At 47.2% G+C, this 25105-nt stretch overlaps 1 protein-coding gene across 1 annotated transcript in view; it reads right to left on the bottom strand.

Annotated features, from left to right (window-relative positions):
* The window catches only part of dab1 (DAB1, reelin adaptor protein), a 50111-nt gene extending 26523 nt beyond the window's left edge, over positions 1 to 23588 (bottom strand). Inside the window, exons 1-4 of the mRNA XM_022751399.1 lie at positions 23458 to 23588; positions 19400 to 19675; positions 3061 to 3200; positions 1113 to 1211 (exon numbers count right to left, since the gene is read on the bottom strand). Coding sequence (XP_022607120.1) covers positions 1113 to 1211; positions 3061 to 3200; positions 19400 to 19469 — 309 coding nt within the window. The 5' untranslated portion in view covers positions 19470 to 19675; positions 23458 to 23588. The remainder of the gene's footprint in view (positions 1 to 1112; positions 1212 to 3060; positions 3201 to 19399; positions 19676 to 23457) is intronic.
* Between the last annotated feature and the right edge of the window lie 1517 nt (positions 23589 to 25105).

The raw sequence follows: 25105 nt of genomic DNA, 5'->3' as shown, positions 1-25105 counted from the left end.
ACACACACACACACACACACACACACACACACACACACACACACAGTATCACTAACATCCAGCTCCTGTTGAGGTGTAAATCTCGGGCTTACCATGTCAGCCACTAAAGCCAGGTGGCGAGAGGCGAGCTTCACACTGTGTCTAAACCAGACTGCGTTCACAATCAGTTTATTGACAGCCGGACGGACCGGAGCCAAACACACACTTCCTATTTACATGACACACAAACGGCACATGTTAATGCCGTATGGCATCTTTGAAATAATTCTGTTTTCCTCCAGCTGCTACAGTAAATAAAAGGTCTAGTGAACAGACTGAGTCGAGCAGCTTCACACTCATTTCCTTTTAAACTTTCTGGGATGTAATGAGGCTTTTAATTTTACACTCTTCACACCAAAAGAAGGAGAACTGCCTGTTTAGTGATGTCGTCCTCCGCCCTCAGCACAAAGTATCCTGGGGAATGTAGGCTCTATATTTCTTGCTCCAGGATACACAGACAGGTACGGGCAGGAGACTGAACCTCCATAACACCTGTCAGAGGATCCTGCAGTCAGAAATTAAAAAAATAAATAAATAAAATAAGGAGCACGCTCTCCTGGTCACTTTCCCTCGGGCGGCGAGTTTATTCATTCTGCTACAGCATTTAACAACTGCATTCACCAGGTGTCTCTGTGTGACTGGTGCCGCGGTCGTAAGTCTCCCAGTTGTCAATGTGTCTCGCCGTCAGCCGCACGAAGACGAACCCCTGCGCAGTTATTGCTGCTTTTGGGAGGCGGTGGTGATTCTAAAGTCTCATTGGACGGTGGGAAAATGGGCGGTGAACTGATTGACGGACAGCGAGAGCGGAGCCTGAATAGATCCAGTCGGTCAAGCAGAAAAGCAGCTGTGTAAGATGGAAAAAGAATAATCCAGGAGCATAATATGAAACCAGTGTTGTCGTTGTTCGCAGGGAGACAGACAATGGGACGGCCATGTTCTCTCATCTACTGAGGCCTTGTTCTCTGGGTTTCAATTAGGGCCTCCTGATTTCCCCAGGGGCCCCTCCCTCTCATGGAGATGCCTCATTAACAGAGGAAACACACACAAGTAACCACACACACACACACACTTACCCCTGACTTCTCATCAAAGATCTTGATCCCTCCAAAGGAGACAGTCAGAAACACCTTCTGTTTGTGTTCTCCTTTAGACCGTGCTGCTGCAGCTATACCCTGTGGACACACACACACACACACACACACACACACACACACACACACACACACACACACACACACACACACACACAGAGCAGATCACAGTGTTAGAGGCAGGACAGGAGCACATGCACAGTGTGATGAGGAGGTAACTCCATAAGGAGCTGCTCGTGGGGGCGTCAGACCTCTGGATCTAAAAGACGATCTTCTTTGTGCATAATGTTTTTTGTTTTACAGACCTGTCGACATCAGGAGCAATAAACATCACATACTGGAATCACTTTATAACCAGACAGATTAAGAAAGGTTCAGCAGCCTCCTGAGCTCAGTACACTGAGGGAGGCACTTTGACCCACAGGTTAGAGAGCGACATTATTTGGAAAGATGACAGTAAACGGTCTCGTCTGGACGCTTTGAAACATTCGAAGATATCGAAGGTGGGAAAACAAATAGCACATGTCCAGTATGAAGCTACATTTACTCTGTTCAGCTGAAACTTGAACTGAGAGTTCAGGTAGTTTGATGTGAGGAGCTCATCTATAGTTTAGAGGAGCAGCAGGAGCTGATGAGGAGCTGCTGTGGACGGGGTCATCTGCAAAAACCTGTTTCAGCCACAAGAAGCTAACATCAGTTGAAGTGTCGCTTTATTTTGAAAATTTTCACTGCTTCATCTTGCCGTCAGACAGACCTTTACTTTGGAAGTACAGTTTGTGAACGACCGTATTCCTACGCACAAGTGCAACCATCGTATCACTTCATAGATCAGCTGCTTGAGCTGAGCTTTCCAAAGTAAAAGGCTGTAAGGCTGAAAATTTTCAAAATAAAGCGACACTTAAACTGACATTAGTTTTTTTTCTGTTTTTCAAAGTGGTTAAAACCCATTTCTGCAGATGACCTCGTCCACAGCAGCAGACTATAGATAACTGCCACAACTCTCACTTTAATATCATATCTTAAGACTGCTGAACGGCATTATGGGAAGTGTAGGTAATCAATAACTTAAGCAAAGTTCAAATGCAACACCTCATGACAAGAACTGAACGTATTCTGACACTGGTTTATAACTAGGACTGAATCTAAAGGTGCAGTTTCCCCTTGACGTTCAGCCCACCTCCTCTCACAGGTGAGGCACAAAAGAAGAAGAAGAAGGGGGGGGGGGTGTGAGAGACGTGCCAGGAGAGGGAGGAGCAGTGTGAGAGAAGAGGTGGAGAGATCAGAGAAAAAGAGTTGATGGATTTCCTGTCTGAATAACTGAGGAGGAGGGAGGCTGTTTGATCAATGAGCTGTCTCTCCTCCTCTCACCCTTCTGGGCCTCGGCTGGACAGTTTTCACTGCACATAAACAAACCATAAATGTAATTTCCTCAATTTGAATATATCCCGCAGTGACTGGACCCCGTGTGTTACATGACAATTAATAATGAATGAGGCGCTCGTCAAACTCTCCGTCTGCACACACTTACAGTCGCAGAGGGAAGAGGAAGAGGTCCGGACGGTTCGGGGACGTTTGACATGTTCATGAGGGTAAATTAATAAAAACCACGCCCTGTTTCTCCTCATCATCCGAATGATTCCCTGCCTATAACCCTCCTCTCCTCTGCTGTCTCCCTCTCCCTCTAATTGTTCCTGTCCTTGCAAATGAGACATTTACCCCGATCTCCGTCTCATCCATACGGCTGACCCCCTCACTTCCTCCTCGTCTTCCTCCACTGTCCAATGTTCGCTGGTTTGTGGAAGTTAATGCAGCTGTAGTTCAGTTATGTTCCATTATTTCTGGGTGTTGAAGTCACTTCAGCTTTACGCTTGTGAATTAAAGGAGCAAGTAAACTCTTAATTGAGGCTCCATCAGCAGACACTTTCCTTACCTTGAGCTTCATCATCGAGTCCTGGCAGAGTTTGTCTCCCCGGGCGGCGGTGACCTCGTCCAGGCCGATGAGCTTGGCCTTGTAGCGGACGCCATCGCCCTTAAAACGCCTGATGAGAGCTGCCTCGCTGCGATCCTGCCCTGCAGACACACACACACACACACACACACACTGCAGTCAACAGTACATCTTCCAGTCAAGGTCCTCCATCAGCCTCAGACCAGGGCTATTACCTCAGGACCATCAATCACATGGACCACGAAGACCTCAACAGTAATCTTACAAAAACACAGGCGCGGCAGAGGTCAGCGCTCCTGACGTTAGCAACATCTTATTATGCAACAGAGTCCGATCGGAGCATTGAACTGTGGGATCATGTGAACGACAGCGGTCAATATATTCAGACACGTGAATCAATGAAGTTCAGAGCTGAAACTGTGGCTGTTCTCCTGCAAAATAATGCTGTGACATTTTGCTCTTATCTCCCCCGTCTCCTGCAGCCCCCCCCCCTCACCCCCTATTGTGTGGGAGATTGTTGGTATTGTGCGCATGCATTAACGAGTGCCGGCGATGGCGCGCGTTATGTTGACCTTGCTCTTGTCCAGGAAGTCTCTGTGTCACCTCCTGAAGTGACGCCGTCGCTCGTGAGGCTGAAACTCACTTCCTCTTTTACCGCCGCGCTCTCTCCATCTTTCTCTCACTCGCTCTCTCTGTCTCTGACCTGCAGTGCGCCAGCGTTTCATCATCAAACACTGTATAGAGGAAACATTCCTGCATCTGTGTGTGTGTGTGTGTCTCTGCATTGTGTGCATGTGTGAGGGAAAGACTGCAAGAGCGATACTGAGAGGGAGAGGCATAATGATAATGCAGCATATTCAGATAATATATTGAGGCATTAGTTCTGTACTCTATAACAGCGTGACTCTTGGAAGGTCGTAGTCTGAGTGATGGAGAGGTCCCACTCCTCCTCTCCTCGTTCTTTCACACTCCCTCCATTCTCGCAGGATCCCTACAGCACTGCAGCAGAATCGAGCCCTTTAACCACAGACCAGAGCTTTGTGCTGTATGACGCTACTGAATCATCTGTGTCCAACACTGATGTGTCACCTCCCTCCTCCTCGTCTGCCGGCCCACACCGACACGCACATGTTAAATCTGCACTCGCATCACCGCCATTAAATCATTGTACACTGGATTCTAGAGGCTGGACCGTTTCAGGATAAAATAAACCAGATTCTCAGGCTGTTGTGACAACAGCTCCACACTGTGACAGCCGCACATCACCAGCTGTTCAGGCTGCTGGAGATCAGCGCCTCTGGATCCTCATTTGTTCTGAAGATCTTTTCCCTTGTGAAGGAAAAGACTTAAAGACAAATAAAAAGTCCTCACTCTGTTCTCCATTAATAAAAAATAACACCTGCACACACACACACACACACACACACACACACTGTAGGGTGTGTATGAGCTCGTTCCTCTGAGTCACTGAACACACACACACTCAGCCACAGTCCTACTTGGAGTAAATCATTACTGTCTGCATCAAAGTCCTCAGAGACCAGACAGCTGAGAAACATCTGTCCTTATTTTGGAGAGGGTGAGAGGGAGCGGCGGCAGCGGCGGCAGCGGCGGCGCTCGCTATTGTGTCACGTCTCAGTCGGGCTGAGATGAGAGTAAGTGATTAAACCACCGGAGGATTGTTCTGTTCAACACAGACATGTTTGAAGACGTTTAAATATTGCCTTCATTAAACTTAAAACAGTGCTGTGAAACAGGCGAGTGCACGTGCACACAAGCAGCGATGATGACACCCCCCCCCCCCCCCCCCAACACCCTCCATCTCTTCCCAATGCGTCAATAACATGAAACGTTCGACTGCTGCTGTGTGTAAAAGAAACGGCTCATATTTCATTCACATGTGAACGAGCTGAAACAGCAGCTGAAAACAAACCAGGAAGTTCACTGTCAAAGTTTTACTGTCAACAAACAAGTTTCCTTCACACTGACACAAACAGCTCACTCCTCGTTCATAAAACATCAGCAGAGTCAGATTATTTAAATGTTTTAAACCTTTAATTTACTTTGTCATGACTATAACCAAACAGATGACACTGTAGATGTGACGTCATCATGTCTAAAACAGTTAAAGCTCCATGTTTCTTCTTCTTCTGTGTTTTATTTGAAGTGTTGATCCATCAGAAGATATAAAAACCATCTCAGTGTAGTTTTACATCTCCTCTCTCAGGCTTCTCTCTGGAGCTCTAGTAACAACAGGTCGGTGAGCCAATCAGAAGAGAGGAGGCTCTGAGCCTCTCTTCTGATTGGCTGACTGTTTTCTGAGTGATCCAATAAAAATAAAGCAGATTTCAGGTAAAAACACTCAGAGAAACCAAATCCTGCAAGGTTTGGATGGTGGGTCCAGGTGGGCGGGGCTTGGTGACTGCTTTGTTGTGACATCACAAAGTTCCAGAAGTCCTGACGGCTGGTTTTAAGGCTCAGTTTCTGAATACAGGCTGTGTGCATTTCTCTGTGGACTGAGGCTTTGATACTTTCACAGTATTAATATAGAAGCTAGAGCTGATCTATAATCACACTACACATGGACACAGACCTTTACACTGGAGGAGCTTTAAATTATGATTAAATGAGATACTTTTAATTACACTAATGGAACAGCTACATTTCTTTAATTGTAAAACACAAACTTGATTTGATTGTTTGAAGGGAATCCTGCACTGATTCATATTTCCATGAATATTTTATTCACTAATCTGAGGATCCATGTTGTTTATTGTTACAGTCAGCTGTGTGTGTGTGTGTGTGTGTGTGTGTGTGTGTGTGTGCAGTGTATGTAAATGTGTGAGTGTTAAATAACAGTGAATGATTCAAGCTGCTCTCCTCTCACCAACACAGTGGTTTTCATTTGAGGTTGACATTTAAGACCAGCTCCCTCCATCTGCATCCATCACCATTACTGCTGCTATACTTAGCACAGAGAGGAAGAGGAGCAGAGGGAGGAAGAGGAGCAGAGGGAGGAAGAGGAGCAGAGGGTGAAGTCAACAAAGGCCAAGAGGGGAAGAAAGAGAGAAAAGGTAGAGAGGGTCCGGGGTTATTCTCCTGCTGAGTGGTTTATATTATTACCTTGTGGGAGCATGTTCCATGAAAAGCCTCCTAGTGTGTGTGTGTGTGTGTGTGTCTGTGTGTGTGTGTGTGTGTCAGCAGGGGAAACATTCAGTCTGCTGTAATTAAATGTCTGCTATTGCTGTGACCCCACTGAGCTTCAAACACAACTAATGAAAGAATCTTCCATTTCATCTGTCATGGCTGCTACACACACACACACACACACACACACACACACACACACACACACACACACACACACACACACACACACACACACACACCTGCACAACCTAATGTATAAAACCAAACACTAAATATGACAAACCACACCTGTAACACATCTGGAGTTCAGCTTTCTATTCTAGAGTAAAACAGTTTATACCTTATAACTGTGTGTGTGTTTGTGTGTGTGTGTGTGTGTGTGTGTGACTGTCTGTCTGAAGCAACAAGCAGAGAGGGAGGGGCGACATTAAGCGCAGAGCGAAGGATGGAGAGGAGGAATAGGATGTGATGGATGGATGAATGAGCGAGGTCTCCATTGGATAAATGTCACTCAGGATTAGAACGTTATGACAGGCAGAACCCCCGACTCCTACACACACACACACACACACACACACACACACTTCCACAGGTGATAGATGGCGGGTGACTGCCGGTACAGTATGTGTAACCCTTCAGGGAAGCCTCTAGCATCGCCTCTGGCAACTGTAACCTCCTGCCTCCTCTGTGCCCCTCCATCACTCTCTCTCAGCTGCTCCCCCCTTCCCCCTCCTCCAGCCCCTCTCTGTCTCTCCATTTGAATTACATACATGTTGATATCAGATTTATTTTTCCTCTGGATATATATTGTGAGACAAAAAGATTCCAACTCACTAGGACTTGTTTTAGCGACAGCAGTGAAACCTGGTGAGATGTGAGTGAACGAGAAGAGACGCTCCGGCTGCCGTGGCGTGAGATGGCGTGGATGAAACGGAGAGATAGCAAAGGAAACAGACACGTCGACCGGTGTCTTTGTGCCAACTGCTCACAACTAAAGGCTAGAAGTTCACTGCATGAAATCTTTTAAATTAGCGACGTCAACGTTAGCGACTGATTCACATCAAGTTGCCGAGCAACACTGTTTTCCATGCTATGACGCTAGTTAGCACGCAGTTCCCTCCCATTATAAAAAATATATTACAGGCTACTCTTCACCACCTCACCTGCACTTCTATCATTTCACAGCTCATTACCAAAAAGTTGCCCGGTCTTCAACTTTCTCTGACGCCCACGCCGCTCAAGGCGTCGCTCGCTGCCAAGAGGCGCCGGCTCACGTGGAGAATGAACGACTTCCGGTCACTTTGACGTGAAGGAGAAGCTCAAACTACAAGTGTAACACCCAGGTTATACGAGGGTGGATTTTCCTTTCAATCATCAATGAATCTTGTTAGAACTGACCGTTACTATGACGACTTCACAAGCTGATATAAAACTCTGCTGGTTTGAACTGGTTCGCTGCTGTCCAGACGTGTGTCACATGACCTTCAGTGGTGCAGCTCCTCTGTTCAAACACAGCCAGGCTGTAGAGCAAAGTGTTTTAAGTGTCTAGTTTCATTAGACCTGTGGTTCCCAACCTTTAACAACTCATGTCCCACGTGAAAATGTTGGCGACCCCATAACAATACAGAGGTCATGTGATATACTCTCTGAGCACTTCTTATTTTAATGATGACGATCCAACGTTCAGGACTCAGAACGTTTGCCACGTGTCGATTCACCTTCTGTCCCGGGACTCTCTTTCCTTTTACCTCTTCCTGTTGCTGACCAGCTCATCATCTCCATTCTCCAGTTTTTGCCGTGGATGTGAGATAAAAAGTCTACAGTTCCAATCATCGACTCATCACAGTGGAAACAATGAAAGCAGTTTTTAAACATTTTAGAAATATTTAAAAACATTATTTAAACATATTTTTACATCTTTTCACCCATTGTGCTGCTTTGAAAATGATTTGTTGGTCCACTTGCAATTCCTTCGCGGCCCACCGGTGGGCCCCGGCCCGCAGGTTGGGAACCACTGCATTAGACATTAGAGACTGAGGCCGTTGGTTTGAGGCCAGTGGGTGAGACTGAGGGAGAGAAGCAGCAGCTTCTGTTTGATGTCTGATTGGAGACAGGAAGTTGTTGGCGTCACTCCTGATGCGTCTCACAAACGGCGCGAGACGTGAAACGTTGATGCGAGTCCGGACAGCGGTCCGCCTCCTGCAGGCCTGTGGCGTCTGCGGTGGCTGGTAACGTGTGGAGCTGGTTTCATGGTGCTCCACATGAAGCGGCACCCAGAGGCTCTTCACTGCAGCTGGGACGCTTCCCAACAAACACTCAACAGCTCATGAGGGAACCCGGCAGTTACTCTCCAATTAATCCTGCTTCTAAACCCAATGTGTGTGTGTGTGCGAATGTGTGTGGGGTTTTCTTTGTGTGTGTGTGTGTGTGTTTTCTTTACCTATCAGAGACTTGTTCAGATGAAGCACTCACTCATACCCACTCTCACACAGACTCTTCTAAACCCACAAACAGCATGTGCCAAGAAAACAACACGTTCTCCCTTCAGCTCCATGCTTAATTCTGGCAGATTGATTTGGCACACAAAGGCTCACACTTGGTTCAGTGTACGCAGATGAACGCGTTACAGAAAACACAAGCGCAGTAGCTGAAGTGAAACGCCGGGTGTAAAATGAGATGATAAAGTGCTGTTGCCACTCATCAGACAAACGAGCGCTGAGCCTTTGCTGATGTGCATTTTTCTGTCTTATTTGCAACACGGCAAATGAAGACGCTTCTTTTGAGCTGTTAGCGCGCTACCGAGGGTTACACTAAACAATCTGTGTTCTGCCTGTAGGCTCTGATACACCTTCTCTGGCTCATCATTATGACAAATCTGTCTCCTCCGCGAGAAGAAAGGTGCGTTTCACCTGCAGAGTCGACATCATGAGACGAACCTGTGAGACGCTGTTTGATTCCCCAGCTCCACCTCCCACTGCTCCCTCTGACCCGGACGACGGCCACACACCTGAGCTGTCTGTGTGTGTGTGTGTGTGTGTGTCCGTGTGCACGCAAGTGTGTCCTGAGGCAGGCAGCTGTCCTCTGTGGCAGAAAACACAGAGCAAATTAGAGAGAAATACGTCAGGGACAGACGCAACACACTGTCCATTACCGCACACACACACACACACACACAGACCTACTTGGAAACACCCACACTCTTTGTCAAGGTGACTTTGCAAAGGCAGACAGAGGAACGTTTGGACCTGAGGTTGCACCGACAGACTCACTGAATTACTCAGAAAGACTCAGTATTGTTTTTATATGATGTGAAAGATTTCAACTTGAAAGTAAAGTGGCTTTTGTTTCCCATTTTTTAATGAGAGAAAATGTGACTCGGTATAAAATATGCTTTTGAATCTTTATCCTTATTCCTAATTTTCTAGGATACTAGGTTTGAGTTGGAGAATCACTCGTATTTGTCTCCCTCTCCTGTTCCGACTTGGGATGTGTTGTTGTGTTGTGGCACGATGAACTGAACGGCCATATTTGCTGGGAGTTAGTTCTGTCCAGGTGTTCCTAATAAAGAGGTCAGTGGTCTTTGTCTTCCTCGCTGACCTTTGCCGATCACTTTAAGGCTCTTAATGACCAGGCCCCGCCTCACACCCCCTGACCTCATTCATTGGCTCCTGGAGCTCTTAGATCTGAAGCTCCTCCCCCCTCCACGTCGCACCATCACCTGAAACTTAAAGGAGACAGAACCTTCGCAGTTCCTGCTCCAACACGACGGAACCAGCTGCCAATAGAAATCAGATGTCCTCCCTCCGTCTGCTCTCTAAGCTAAAGAAGTTTTCATTCACTCAGCTTGCTGACCTTTAGTCTGTTGTTTTCTTGTTTTTGTTAGTGTGTTTACATGTTCTGTTTACAGTGTATTTACAAGCTTTCCTGCCGTTTAACTTATTCTACACATTAGTCTTACTCGCTCTTATCTATTTTAATTGTCCTGTTCGGCTCCAGCTGTTTGACTGTGCTCTACAGAAACAGCTGACTTGATGTGACTGATGTATCAGCATCTTCAGACCCGTCGTCACAGTAACAGCCATGAAGACTGAAGTGTTTCTGGTTGAGTTCAGAGAGGAGAACCTCCCAGTGTTCACTGGTGAAAACCCAGTAAATACAAAGACACCTCCTTCTGTAAAGAGTGATAATATTGAGTTGTTACTCTCTAACTTTGTCTCTCATCTCTGCCGTATGCTGTTGTGAAGGAGGCGTCGCTGCAGCACGCGCTCGCCGTGGGCCTGGACCCGCTTTTGTTATTGTTGATGTTGTTTTGGTGCATGAATCTTTGTTTTGAGCCACAAACCCACTGAGGGTTGTTGTGAGTGTGCACAGCACTGTGTTGGCAGGAGTTCCTCTTCATGCTCTCTTACTGGTATGTGCAAGTGAAGAAGAATTTTAGGAAACGCTTGAAGCTTTTAATGAAGAACAAAGAGCAGAAACAGCTCAGCCGCCCGCCTGGTGTCTCAACACATTCTCAGTGGCTGACTTGTTCTCAGAGCGTGTGTGTTCTGGGTTCAGTTTATTATTTTCACCATAAGAGACAAGAGACACTCAGAGAGACGCAGCGCGCCGTCCGGACACCCTGATGATGAAGAGGGAGTAAGAGTCGAGTCTGAGTGGAAGCTGGATCGGATGATGTTGATGGCAGCGGTCATCAACCCAGGAAATGTGTCTCATCTCCCACACACACACACACACACACACACACACACACACACACACACACACACACACACACACACACACACACACACACAGCATGTTCTATAGGGGAATAAGATGATTTAATCATCTCCTCTACCTTTTCATTTCATCTCATCCTTTCACTGTTGTCCGCATTTAATAAGAAGCCAACAGCAGCTCTGCAGCCTGATCCTGTTGACTCTCTCTCTCCCTCTCTCTCTCTCTCCCTCTCTCTCTCTCTCCCTCTCTCTCTCTCGTCTCTCTCACCTGCTCTCTCTCTCATCTCTCTCTCTCTCCTCTCGCTCTTCCCTTTTCTCTCTCTCCCTCTCTCTCTCTCAGTCCTCATCTCCTCTACCCAGCATCCCTCTGTCTATCCAGGACTCTTGGTGGCAAAGCTTGTTTCTCGCCCTGGCTTTAATTACAAGGTAATTGGTCTCACTAACGAAGGGGAACATGTGAGTGTCCACGAAGCTGTGTCTATGTGCGCATGCGTGTGTGTGTGTGTGTGTGTGTGTGTGTGTGTGTGTGTGTGGTGTGTATCTGTGTTGTCTGTGTGTCGGCTGTGTGGTTTTGCTGGGCTCTGTCAAGGGCGGGGGGGGGGGGGGGGGGGCTGTGTAAACAAACCGCTAGCATCCTGTCATGCAACGCTGAAGCAGTTTCCCCCGTGGACTGTACTGTCACACACACACACACACATGTACAAACACACACACACTCAATTCCACCTCTGCATAAATGTTCATATAGTGCTGCAAAAAAAAACGAGTCGCTCTCTGAGCTCGGCATCCTGAGCTTCCTCTGATTACTTCCCTTCATCAAAGGAAGAACACACACTTCCTGTCCTTTTCATTCTTCTCTCAGTCCCTCATCTGCACACACACACACACACACACACACACACACACTATTTAGTCTGTTCAAACTTTCAAAGACACATCTGACTGAAAAGTGTCAAAAGTATTTGTCTTCTAAATCCCACAATCTGTGTGAACAGGAGGCGTGCTTCTGAGCATATGTCCGTGTGTGTGTGTGTGTGTGTGTGTGTGTGTGTGTGACGGTCGAACACTAGAGGCCCTTCTTTCAAAGCATTAGGAAACACAGGTAACTCCTCGAAACACAGCATGCGTCCTTTCATGCCAAGGCGAGTGCCAGAACAAAGCCCTCTCTCATGTCTGTCATCTCTGCCAAAATATGGAAGCACTTGAAGCTGTTGTCCGTCCCCCTCTCTATCTTCCTGCGTCTCATCTTGCGTAATGAACCCTCTCCCTTCGTTCCCTCAGCCAGGGTCCTGGAAGAGAGGGATGGAGCCGAGGAGGACTGAAGAACATCATACAGCATGAAAATGAAAAGGAAACTCTGCCATCTGCCAGAGTCTCTCTGTGTCTCATCTCCTCTCTGTGTAAATACTTCTTCACTTCCACTTCCACGTCCAACCGAAATCAAATCACTTGTTTAGTTGTTTTTCCCGCCGTTAGCAGTAAAACAGATCTGCCTTGTAAATTCCACGTCGTCTCGTCTGTGAGAGAAACATCAGCACACGGACAGGAGATGGTTAAACAGAGAGGGGGGGGGGGGGTTACATCCTCAGGACCGCTGCAAACAAAATGCTGTGTGTCCAGCTGCAGGAGCCTGTTTGTCAGCTGTCAGTCAAACCTGTGCACGGACCCGCCCACTCAGAGGCTGACGGAGCAGCTCAGACAAACCTCTTCCTACAACACTAACAATGAATCTGAAAAACAGAACAGACTCGTGCTTACATCCCTGAGGTCTGATAAACACGTCAAGAGCATTTTCCTCCTCGTTAAATACCTGCCAGGCTGAATTTAGACATCTGCACGGTTTACGTCCATGTCGGCTTGCTAGCGCTCTTCTCCCTCCTGCCTGTTGTTGGTGCGTTGCTGCACATCCTGGAGCTTCACCTCCACCTGCACATCAGTGTGATTAGGGATCCGTATCGTTAAGATTTGAACGGTACTACTACTTTTATCGATCCGGTACTTTAATGATGACAGAATTCACTTTGCTTATTTTCTCACGCCTCTTCCTCTGGATGAGGAACAGTGAAAACATCATTCACAGACAGGTGTCTCAATCAGAAACACAGTTGGTGACAGAATGTGCAGGAGAACTTTTATGTTGAAATAATAAACAAGAAATCTGTTTTCTTAAATTTTCAAGTACCGAGAGCAGAACGGATAACGTCAGAGCTTATCAATACTCCAGTGCCCTTCCCTGAGTGAGACAGAAAGTAAAGAAAATGTAAATTCGCTCATAAAGGCCATTTAAGTCACTGACACTAACTACAAGAGAAAAGAGAATTACACAAAATAAAAACGAGTTAGATTTTTTATCAGGATTATTATCAGTTTCCCTGCGTCTCACAGAGCTGACAGTCTTCCATCAGCTCCACTCAGACTGACAACAACAGCCTGTCCACCTCCAACAAATAAGAAACGACCCTTCAACGCACAATCCTTCAAGCGGCGCAGCGGGGTGAGAGGATCGGCCTCTATTACAGCCCCCGGGTGACATTGGGACGTTCTTCCTTTTGTGCAAATTATGAGCAGGGAGCAAACTGTTGCTATGGAGACTGTCGTTAGTGATGCAGCGGGCAAAGCCACGCCAACTAGTGAGGAGGAGAGGACTAAGCTGAACATACTGAGAGGATCACAGAGCACACAATCTACCGCAGCCACACACACACACACACACACACACACACACACACACACACACACACACACACACACACACACACACACACACACACACACACACACAGTTCAAGACTCAGGAAAGCAAATAAAAGGCTTTCACTGATACACATTTCTCTCTCTTTCTCTGCGTTTTGAATGCTAATTCGCTGTGGTCACATCTGAAAGCTCGGATGAAGTTTTTTCTGAACACTGTGGGATAAAGGGCAGAGGAGTGTGTCATTGGAGAAAGAGGATGTGGGTTTCATCTCACCACCCTCACCCTACAGGGCTGGGAGAAAAAAGGCGGATGGATAAAAGAGACGAGGGCACAGACTGGTGAAAGAGAAGACGGACGGACGGACGGATCACTTAAATTCCCAGAAATAAACCGATGGGAGAGAAGGGCGGCAGATAGCAGGAGAGGACAGAGAGAGGAGGCAGTTATCTCTAAATATAGTTTCAGCCATGTTCGGAAAGTGTGTGTCACTATCTGCTCCTGAGCGTCGTCCTCGTCTCCCATTCCACCTGTATCCACTACTGGCCTCCACTGACAACCACAGCAGCACACACACAATTCAATTCAATCACTGTCTGATTGGAGGGAACAGATCTGATTTCCTCTCATAGAAGGCACACACACACACACACACACACACACACACACACACACACACACACACACACACACACACACACACACACAAAATACTGTTGTTTGTGCTCCAAGATTCCCCAGGGACAGATATCAGAGTAAATGGCTGCAGTGATTGTGCCAGATAGACTGAATGTGTGCATAATATCCACACCAAGAAGATAATGTGTTTGCTAATCGCACACCAGAGACGAGCAAACACACACCCACACGTATCCACACATATCGACAAACACACACACACACACACACACACACACACACACAGAGGCTAACAGCTGCACAGCTATAACCCTTAACCACTCTTTTCATGCCGCCGGCTGCCAGCTACATCGTAGAAACACCCTCCCACACATCCTCAGCCAAATCCCACTGAGGCGCAGTCGTGATGTTTCAGAGTGGTGATGACGGTTGTCTGTACGAGTCGACGGCAGCAGAGTCCAAGGACGGTCGAATCAAAGGCGACCGGACCTGATGGGAGACGGTTCACGTCTCATCCGAGAGGCGTCTTCGCTCGTCAACGACCGACAGACGGCGGCAGCTGTTCTGACTTGTATTTGATGTCGCAGACGGACATCAGTGAACGTTTGATTCGAACACACGTTATCAGTACAACACTTCCCAATCCTCAGTCACAGCGGTCAGTGCTGCCGCGTTTACGATGGTCCAGATGACCCGGATGTCCGCTGGTTACCGCTCACGTCCTCCTTCACAACCCTGAGGACGTCCGTACGTACTGTAACAACAACGCAGGCACAACGCCAGACTCACAGACTTCTGTTCACCCAGTGAGATTTCACTGTCGTGAACTTAGTCATGCTTTTGTCAGAATGCAGTCGCTGCACAAGCTGAACTTCACGCCGCATCAGCTGTGAATGAATCCTGCAAACAATCTGTTTTTCTATTACACAACCGAGCTGAATTAGAATACTGTAAAATAAAACCCGCTGTGTCTCCGCCGCTCGCTTTACACAACAATATTTGTGCCCTGTTTTGACTAGAAAACCATAGATCCTCTGGAGGCTGGAGCAACAGCAGAGCATACATCCAGCAAGTATGCTCTAATTACAGTAAACACGGCGCCATTGTTATTGAAATCTGAACGCTGTAATGTCACAGCGGAGAGCGGGAGAGGAGATTCAAAGATTCCCCAGAGGAAAGCGTCCGCGGTTCATCAGGCTTCATCAGCAGACGTTAAGATGAAAAAAGTTTTAAGTGGAGCTGAAACTGTCTGCAGCTGCTGGGCTCCTCACTAATGTCAAACTGGCTCGCTGCTCTGATTCCATATACACAGAAAAGTGTTTGTACTGGCAGACTGTCAACGGCATGTTTTATTGATAACCAAGAATATCAGGCAGTTATACTATTTAACAAACATCCACTCTGGGCATCTCACTGGACTCTGACTATCCACCGCAACAACACCAACGAAGAAAAGAAACTACACGTCTGAACAAACTGCACAGTGATTAAAGCTCCGTGTTTCTTCTTCTTCTGTGTTTTATTTGAAGTGTTGATCCATCAGAAGATATAAAAACCATCTCAGTGTAGTTTCACATCTCCTCTCTCAGGCTTCTCTCTGGAGCTCTAGTAACAACAGGTCGGTGAGCCAATCAGAGGAGAGGAGGCTCTGAGCCTCTCTTCTGATTGGCTGACTGTTTTCTGAGTGATCCAATAAAAATAAAGCAGATTTCAGGTAAAAACACTCAGAGAAACCAAATCCTGCAAGGTTTGGATGGTGGGTCCAGGTGGGCGGGGCTTGGTGACTGCTTTGTTGTGACATCACAAAGTTCCAGAAGTCCTGACGGCTGGTTTTAAGGCTCAGTTTCTGAATACAGGCTGTGTGCATTTCTCTGTGGACTGAGGCTTTGATACTTTCACAGTATTAATATAGAAGCTAGAGCTGATCTATAATCACACTACACATGGACACAGACCTTTACAATAAATTTCTGCTGCACAAAACGCTTCTTTCTTTGTTGTGTGAAGTTCTGCAGGTCTTTCTATTCTAAACCTCGTCTCTTACACCGTCACACAGGTGTAGCTTCTGTGGGGGGGGGGTTGTTGTTACTGGGTATAAAGGGTCACAAGCCCAACAGATGTGGAACAAGGTCTAGACGGCCACCGACATTAATATTGGATCCATCATGACGTGCAGCCACACAAACAGAAGATGTGGAGGAGGGAGGCGGGGGAGAACAGAGAGGTGGAATCTCTCTGGATTCACTGAGGATTAATAAAGACTATTAGACTGACCAAAAAGAAAAGACTAATTTACCATCAGAGGAAGCAGAAAGCTGCAGTCATTCAGCTCAGGTCATGTAAATGCTACAGGTCAAAGGTTATCTCTACCTTGTCATGGTAATTCAATAAAAACCTCAGGGCGGAGGAAACAGTGCTCTCAGGAGAACGACCTCTGAGCTCGCAGAGGAAACATAACTGTGTGTAAGAAATAAAAACACGTGCACTCACAGATACCACAGATACACAATGATGCATCGACCCAGGCGTGTGCGTGCACACACACATGCACACACACACACACACCATCTGTGATTAATGTGTGACACGCCGCAGTGCCGGAGTCTTTTCTTATTACATTCTTCTCCACAGAACTGTGAAACAAAGGCCTGAGATTAAACAGCTCTCCGTCACATTGACTCATTAGTCTCTCTCTCTCTCTCTTCATGATCGGTCTCTCCTCCGTGTCTCACTCATCCGGGGAAGGTCATTTAGGAGTCAGACCAGTGGGAGGAGGAAGAGGATGAGGAAGGATATTAGGAGAATGAGGGACCGTCCTGCGGGGACTCCTCTCGACAGCGGCGGTTAGAGATCCAGTGGATGTGTTTTCACTCAGAGGCAGCTGCTCCGGGGAGACGGGGAGACGGGGGCCGGACAGAAACAGGAACATGTGTATGAAGTGTACGTACACGAGGCGTTCAGGTCACACACGTGAAGCACGACAAGAGCAACATTATCAAAGTGTCCTATTCCCACTGCACGCCTGTTACTTGTGTTTGATATATGATTGCATTTGACTTTCATCACCCTGCTGAGAGAGAGAGAGAGAGAGAGAGTGTGTGTGTGTCTGTGTGTCTGTGTGTGTGTGTGTGTGTGTGTGTGTCTGTTGGGAAGAATGACCCAGATCAGAAGAATCTGTAGTTGAACAAATTATACATCCCATGTTTTTTAAAAAAAGAGATGCAGACATAAGGTGTAAAGTGGTGTGTGTTTGTGTGTGTGTGTGTGTGTGTGTGTGTGTGTGTGAGTGAGTGCATGTGCGTGTGTGAGTGAGTGCATGTGCGTGTGTGTGTGTGTGTGAGTGAGAGAGAGAGGAAGAGAAAGACGAAAGTCTGAATGCTGAAGGCAAACCATTCATCTTTCCTCTCATATGCTCTTCTGGGCTTCAGTCCCAGTGTGTGTGTGTGTGTGTGTGTGTGTGTGTGTGTGTGTGTGTGTGTGTGTGTGTGTGTGTGTACATCCCCAAATATGGAGAGCAGTGTGAATGATGAACATGATCTCCATTGCAGCAGAACAATACTGTTTCTAAATAGGACATGAGAGGCATTCAGCCTTCCCTCACACACTGTCCAACGCTTGTTTGCAGAGGCTGCGGCGTGTGTGCAATGAGGCATCTGCTGCAGGTGATACTCAGACTGTGTGTGTGTGTGTGTGTGTGTGTGTATAAACCATTAAGTGTCTTTCCCAACGGTGTCCAGAGTTCTTGCTACATCAATCAGACGCTTATTCAGAGACAGCGAGGCGTCGCTCTCGTCGTTGGGCAGGTGGCGGCGAGCAGCTGGGTGATGGCTGCCAGTCTGGCCCCCGGCCTCACCTCTGCTCTGAGACCACCCAGGACTTGCTCTCATACACCTGCTGGCTACCTGCCTCTGGAGCTTTTCACACCTGGATCTGTTTGCCTCTCACTAACCACAACATCCCTGCACCTGTTTAGGGGCAACCTACTGTACAGTAACCCCCCCCCCACACCTGTTAATTAACCATGAACAACAGCCCTGCGTCCTGTCATAGAGCCCGAATCCATCATCAACAGCAAATCAAGACACGATTAATGAAGAGAAGAGGAGCTGGGGGTGGGGGGGGGTATCAGTGCTTACAGTATTATTGTAATCTCCACACACTCATTACATCACACACTTGACGAATATGAAGCTGCTGCATCACATCACAGTCTCAACAGACTCATGTTACAATCCTGAGCTGGAGGCTGGACGTCTTCATACGTCATTATTTAGATTAATGTGTGTGTGTGTGTGTCCTACACAGCGGACATATATAGTATCCCATAATGCATCAGGAAAAGTAGTTTACAAACAGGCACTAACCAATCAAAAGGAAAAAAAAAATGGCACAGAGAAAAGTGAACGTGTCCTGCCAGAGGCTGCGTCTCCATGGCGACCGATTTAGGCATGCTAGCATTTGATTGGCTGGAAGGGGCGGGGACTGTACAAATCTGGCACTCACTGCCGGACAGGGAGGAGGCGGATCAGAGGATCAGTGTGCTGACAACATTCGTTATAATAGTATTTCATGTGACTCTCTGCTGCCTGAACCGCAGCACACGTAACTTCAATCTGTCCACGGCAACACGTTTTGTTCTTTGTAGACGTCGAGGAAGAGACAGCAGGAGCGTTGTCATGAACCACAGTGTAAGTGACGGGTCGAAGGGGCGATTCTATCAAATAAAGCATCAAATTACCCCCAGAAATAAAGAAATAAACTGATGTAAACTGACCAGCCAACAGCCACATTGATTTACAATGGAAACCTGCTAGCTAGCTAACAACAGCAGCCTCACTGCATCACTGGATTAGCAGCACTTTAGCTAGGAGCTAGTTTCACATGTGCAGCGCTGGGACAGCTGAAGACAGAGATGTTGATGTTGATGTTGGATGAAGAAATGCAAAAATATTGTTTGTTTTTTCTCTTTGATCTGAGACTGTGTGTAGTTGTTATTTAGATGTAAATACAGATCTTATATGTTAGTAAACACTCTGTTGTTGCATTACAAAGTCCTCTTTGTTTTGGGAGGGGGAGGGGCTGAGGCCGAACCTCCGCCCTCGTGCGGCGGCGTCCTTACCTTTCCTCTTGGAGTCCCGTCTGACGCTGCTGGGCCTGACCGCTGGCTGTAGCTCTGTCTCTGTTGACATCCTCAGGCTCCTAGACACCGCTCCGCTTGGCTCCGCTGGGATCCGCTGGGCTCCGAGGGTCCAGTTCACAGCGTCAGTGCCGGCTGTGCGTGTGTGGGCGCCGGGTGTGTGCGTGGAGGCGCCAGGTGTGTGTGTGGGCACACGGGCTCATGGGAGAGGGATGGGCTTTAGCCCTGACACAACATCCCACACACACCCACAGAGAGCTGGGGAGAGAGAGAGAGGGAGAGAGAGGTTGTGTTTACTCCTGGCAGGCGAAACCCAGCAAGAGTTCTCAGCGGGCATGACAATGAGCTTGTTTCTGATTGGGAGTCTTGAGTAGAAGTTGCCCATGGTAACCGAGTGGAGAGACCTGCTCTTTTATTTTCATTTCCTCCTTTAGCTTTGGTGGTTAAAACCTGTCAATCATCTGACCGCTCACATCTCATGTTTCCAACGACGTCACCATGGTAACACGGTCAGCAAGTCGCTTAGTGGCTCCGGGTCGAAGTAACTTTTATTGATATATCACCGGATCATAACAGAGGTTATCTCAGGTCACTTCTCATATACAGCAGGTATTTATAACATCTGTTATTAACCCTCCACGACTGTCACTGATAGGATGATAGGAAACTAATCAGACCCAGGCTGCACTAAACTGTGACGTCCCTTCACCCCCTCCCAAGTCGGATACCTTCTGCCTCTTACTCTGACCGCCGGCCCCTCTGGCCCCAGCAGTCTGTCCCTTCTTTGCCCATCTGCTGCTACTTTATTCTGAAGTGTTGCCTGGCAGTGACGACCACGACCCAGCAGCCAAAAACTCTCCGATCCACACTCTAATAACCCCGTCGCTTGAATGCATGAAAACACACACACTCACACACACACACACACACTAACATGCACGCACAAGTGCAGACAAGCTCTTTTCTTACTCAGAGATGCTGAAGTAAAGCGACAGCAGGAGACAGCTGCAAGTCGACATCCTGCATAATGAATCCAACTACCTTCTGAGCTGCTCTTCACCTCTCCTTAGACTATCAGTCTTGACCTCTCCTTCCCTCTCCGTCTCATCTCACAGTGGCTGAATGCGGGCTCCAACAAAACCGAAAGACTGGTGCTTCTCGGGGAAGAGGGAAATCTCTCTTATTCTCTTCCTCCCCCTCTCCACGGTGTTTCTGTGTGAATAGGAGGCCCCTGTAAGCCTCGGGCGAGAACAGATGAATTGAGAGGCTTTTAATTTGCTGCAGACAGAACAGAACAGAGTCCATTTAATTCTGCCAGCAGAGGCCATGTCGGCAAAATGCTGACAATATTCTTTATCTGGTCCAAACACACTGGAAAAGTGTGAGTCACTCCAATTACAGGCATTATCAGCAGCACTGTTCCACCAAATGGATGGAGAGAGTGAGTGTGAAGAGAGACGGGTGAGGGGGAAGAGAACTGAACAGAGTGGAAAGAAAGTGAGGGGTGAGGGAACATAGAGGGGGTGAGTAAGATAATGAGAGAGGGGTAAAAGGGGAGACAGAGAGAGAGAGAGAGAGAGAGAGAGAGAGAGAAAAGACCAAGGAAGTAAAATCAGCAGAGAAAGGACGGAGTATGAGCTGTAACCCTGAACATGTCCCCCTCTGTCCCTCTGTCCCTCTGTCCCCGTCCTTTTTGTTCTCCTCGCTGCAGAGTCTTTCAGGCAGCATCTGGAGCCGTTAATCCTCCACTTGGACCAGAAAAGAGAAAGTCGCTGCTTCAACCCAGAAAATAACAGCTTTACTTCAACAACGAGAAAAACACAGCGTCAAAGATACGAGTCTGTGGAGTGTAACATCACATTTACATCAGAGCTGACTGTGATGTGAGTCACGACTTCACTTCGGTTTCAATGAAAAAACTAAAATATGACGATGATGTGATTTCTGTTGGGGCTTGTACCGAACATGTTTGTTCCCTCGTGTCTACAGCAGGGGTCTCACTCAGATCACAGTCTGAACAAAACACAATGTGTGGTTCAAACTTTAAGCAACACGACTTCACTCAGTCAATCTGCTCTGAACACACCTCAATCATATTCTCCTGAACAGGAGGCTCCACGTTCCTCAGTTTAAAGCTTCTGATATTTCCCTCTAAAATAACACATAACCTAAAATTAACTTTTTTCTTGAAACATTTTGACTATATCTCGTAAAAAATTGCGACTTTATTCTTTATTATAATTTTATCGTCAAAATTACGACTTTATTCTCTAAATTTCAGTTTTAGTTTTTCCTCAGTGTGGCCCTAACATCTGTCCTGCAGTTGATCTGTGGATTATTTTAAGCCCTTGTTTGTTTACATTTAGGAAAATGAAGTGTGTGAAGTTTGAGTTCTGGATGTTGATATTTGATGACTTATGAAAAGATCATCTGGATCTGATTTGGTTTGGAGATGAGTTTGAGTTTAATATAAGACATGAGCAGCTCAGAGTGAAGAAGGTTGGACACTGTTATGAGAATATGATCTATAGGTCTGGGTATCTCACAACGCTTCATTTAAGTATGTTGTGACAAACCTTATATAATATATATATAGTATAATATAATATAATTATTATGATATTTTGATTAATTGTTCAGCTCTAATTTGCATCAAGAAAAAATAGTGAGTAGGTTGAGAGGTTAGGTTCTGTCTGCCCACCTGCACACAGCACAGCCTCCAGTCCACCAGTGAAGATGAGCAAGAACCGAGACTGTGAAGCTGGAAATGAAAAATCTGCTGCAGCACAGACGTCTGCTCGGCTCCAGACATATGGTCGCTCCTCCCGAGACTCGGGAAGAGTTCTACATCTAAGCTACAGTCCCTGGAGGGGACAACAAGCTAATTTCTCAAGGCGGTCCATGTCGAGCCGTACAAACTCCCCGCCTCATGCGCACACACACACACACACACGTACACACACATGTACACATGTACACACACACGTACACACACATGTACACACACACGTACACACACAAGTACACACGTGCTGGAAAGAGCAGCACCGTGAAAAGACAGCAGCGGCGCTGTAGTGGCGGTCTGACCTGGAATCAGCACACAAGCTAAAAGCAGCAGCAGAGCAGGACGTGGACTTAGTGCGTCTGGATTTAGACGTCAGTCTGCAGAGGAGACTCAGACTGGAGGGAGGGAAGGAGAAGGGCGCGAGCTGTGGACTGGACGTCCGTAAACGGAGGCGCTGCCAACAGGCAACGAGTGTGTGATGTGAGGATCTGTGTGTGTGTGTGTGTGTGTGTGTGTGTGTGTGTGTGTGTCTTCACTGTACATGTGTGTGGCTGGATAAACAGGATGCTGCCAACAGGAGCTTAATGCCCAGAAATCATCTACAGCTACAGTAAAGTCTGCCAGGCGAAGGGAGAGAAAAAAAAGAAATGAAGAGAGAAAAAAATAAAAGGGGGGGGGGGTGTGCTGGCTCTCTATCCTCCCCCCTCTCCCTCTCCCCTCCTCACCCTCTCTCTCTCTCGCCCACCTCCCACTCTCTCAGAGTAATTGTGTTCTGTCCATCAGGCTCAGTTAGATTAGTGGCTGCACTCATTCAGCTCTCCTGCCATCTCAATAATGAATAATCACACACCTCCTCCTCCTCTACATTACCTTTCTCAGTATCTGTGCTCTGTCCATCTTTCACCCCCCCCTCCCCGCCCCCCCCCCCCCCCAACCACCTTTGTGTCCTGACCCTGTTTCAGAGTCTCCTTATCTGCGACACGCTTCTCCTGTGAGCGGTACTCGTTGATGAATAACCACGGCTGCGTGTGCGAAAGGTTATCCACTGTTACTTCCTGTCACGGTTCAGACGGTGAACGGTAAATGAACGATCTCTCTTTTAACTACATTAACAATCAAACACGATGTGGTGACGTCTCAGGGACCCGCTGGTTAAATGATCCTTGAAATGTCAGCTGACTGAGCGCACGAGCAAAACCAAGAGGAATAAAAGTCGATCAACAGCCAGTCAATCTATAAAAAAGCAAAGATTTACCTCAACAGCAGGAACGAGGGATATGAAACACTCACACCCACCGGTCTACGATGTGCAGCAGGTGAAACACAGCGTCAGCTCACGTCCGCCGGTCCGACCGACTCAGGACGAGACAAAGAGCAGAGAGGAGAGACACAGACTGAGGCCGAGAGAGAAGTGAGGAAAGGGAGAAAGATCAACTGATAGAGGTTAGAGAACAAGTGTGTGTGTGTGTGTGTGTGTGTGTGTGTGTGTGTGTGTGTGACAGATAGAGATCTGAGAACATGAGCTCGGAGTTAAAGTTCAGTATCACACTCATATAACTGCCTCATATCGCTGCACTTTGTCCAGCAGTAAATGAAGCGCAGAGGGAGACGTCAGCATGAGACTGACAGACAGACTTCTCCTCGTTCACGATCAATTACAGATTAATCATTAAAGGCTCTTTAAAGTGATCATGTAACGATTGCTTCACCTGAACCACCTGATAACGTCGTTAAAACCACTGACATGAACTATTTTCACAAAACAAGCAAAATAAATTAGGTGTGAAACATATTTAAAAAACTCATTAACCTTTGGACAACAACAAATAACTAATCAGATTCAATAAAATCATTTTGTTGCTCAAAACAAGCCACTGCTCCTGCTTCTGCCCCAGCTCCTGCTCCAGCTCCTGCTCCAGCTCCTGCCCCAGCTCATGCTTCTGCCCCAGCTCCTGCCCCAGCTCCTGCCCCTCTTCCTGCCCCAGCTCCTGCTCCTCTTCCTGCCCCAGCTCCTGCCCCAGCTCCTGCCCCTGTCTCTGCTCCTGCCCCAGCTCCTGCCCCAGCTCCTGCTCCAGCTCCTGCCCCTGTCTCTGCTCCTGCCCCAGCTCCTGCCCCTCTTCCTGCCCCAGCTCCTGCTCCTCTTCCTGCCCCAGCTCCTGTTCCACCTGCCACTCATCAATAAATGGTCAAATAAAATTCAATAGATTAAAGATGATTCTGATCCACTAACAAGTTTTCTTGAGGACATTGATCTTAATGCTGCGGATGTTCGCAGGTCTCTGGTTTCTGACCAGCGGAACAGGAGCTGGAGAGTCGTGGACGTCCTGGTTACAGAAAGCCGTGGATCAGTTTAGAATATTAAAAGGGAGGAAGAAGGAAGGAGGAGGAGCAACAGTGAGGAGGTTAGAGGAAGAGGAAGTGGGTTGATCTACAGTGTTGATCAACCTCAGTGTTAAAACCTGAACTAATCAATGAATCTAGAAAATAATGAATCAATTATAAAAACGATCTTTAGTTGCAGCCCCAATCCAAAATAAGATGAACAGCATTCACACACACACACACACACACACACACACACACACACACACACACACACACACACACACACACACACACACACACACACACACACACACACAGACATGGAAGTCAGAGGGTGAAACACTGTGGCTGCTGTTTGATGATGAAACTAAGAACAAGAACTAGAAAATGAATCAAACTCCAAACTCTTACTTCCAATGTTCAGAACTCTATTAGCATTTAGAGCTAACAGCGCTAAATGAAAAGAGCTGAACGTGGCAGGACTTTTGAAATCAGACGAGCGTACGACCACAGCGAGGCTGAGGGCGGATCTCAGACAATTCCTCTTGAGGTTGAATCATAAAAAAATAAAAGACTTT

This window comes from Seriola dumerili, unplaced genomic scaffold (assembly GCF_002260705.1).
Source record: "Seriola dumerili isolate Sdu_G_001 unplaced genomic scaffold, Sdu_1.0 BDQW01000155.1, whole genome shotgun sequence".
Lineage (NCBI taxonomy): Eukaryota > Metazoa > Chordata > Actinopteri > Carangiformes > Carangidae > Seriola > Seriola dumerili.
The sequence above is the reverse complement of the archived record's forward strand: the minus strand, read 5'-3'. Positions and strand labels throughout refer to the sequence as shown.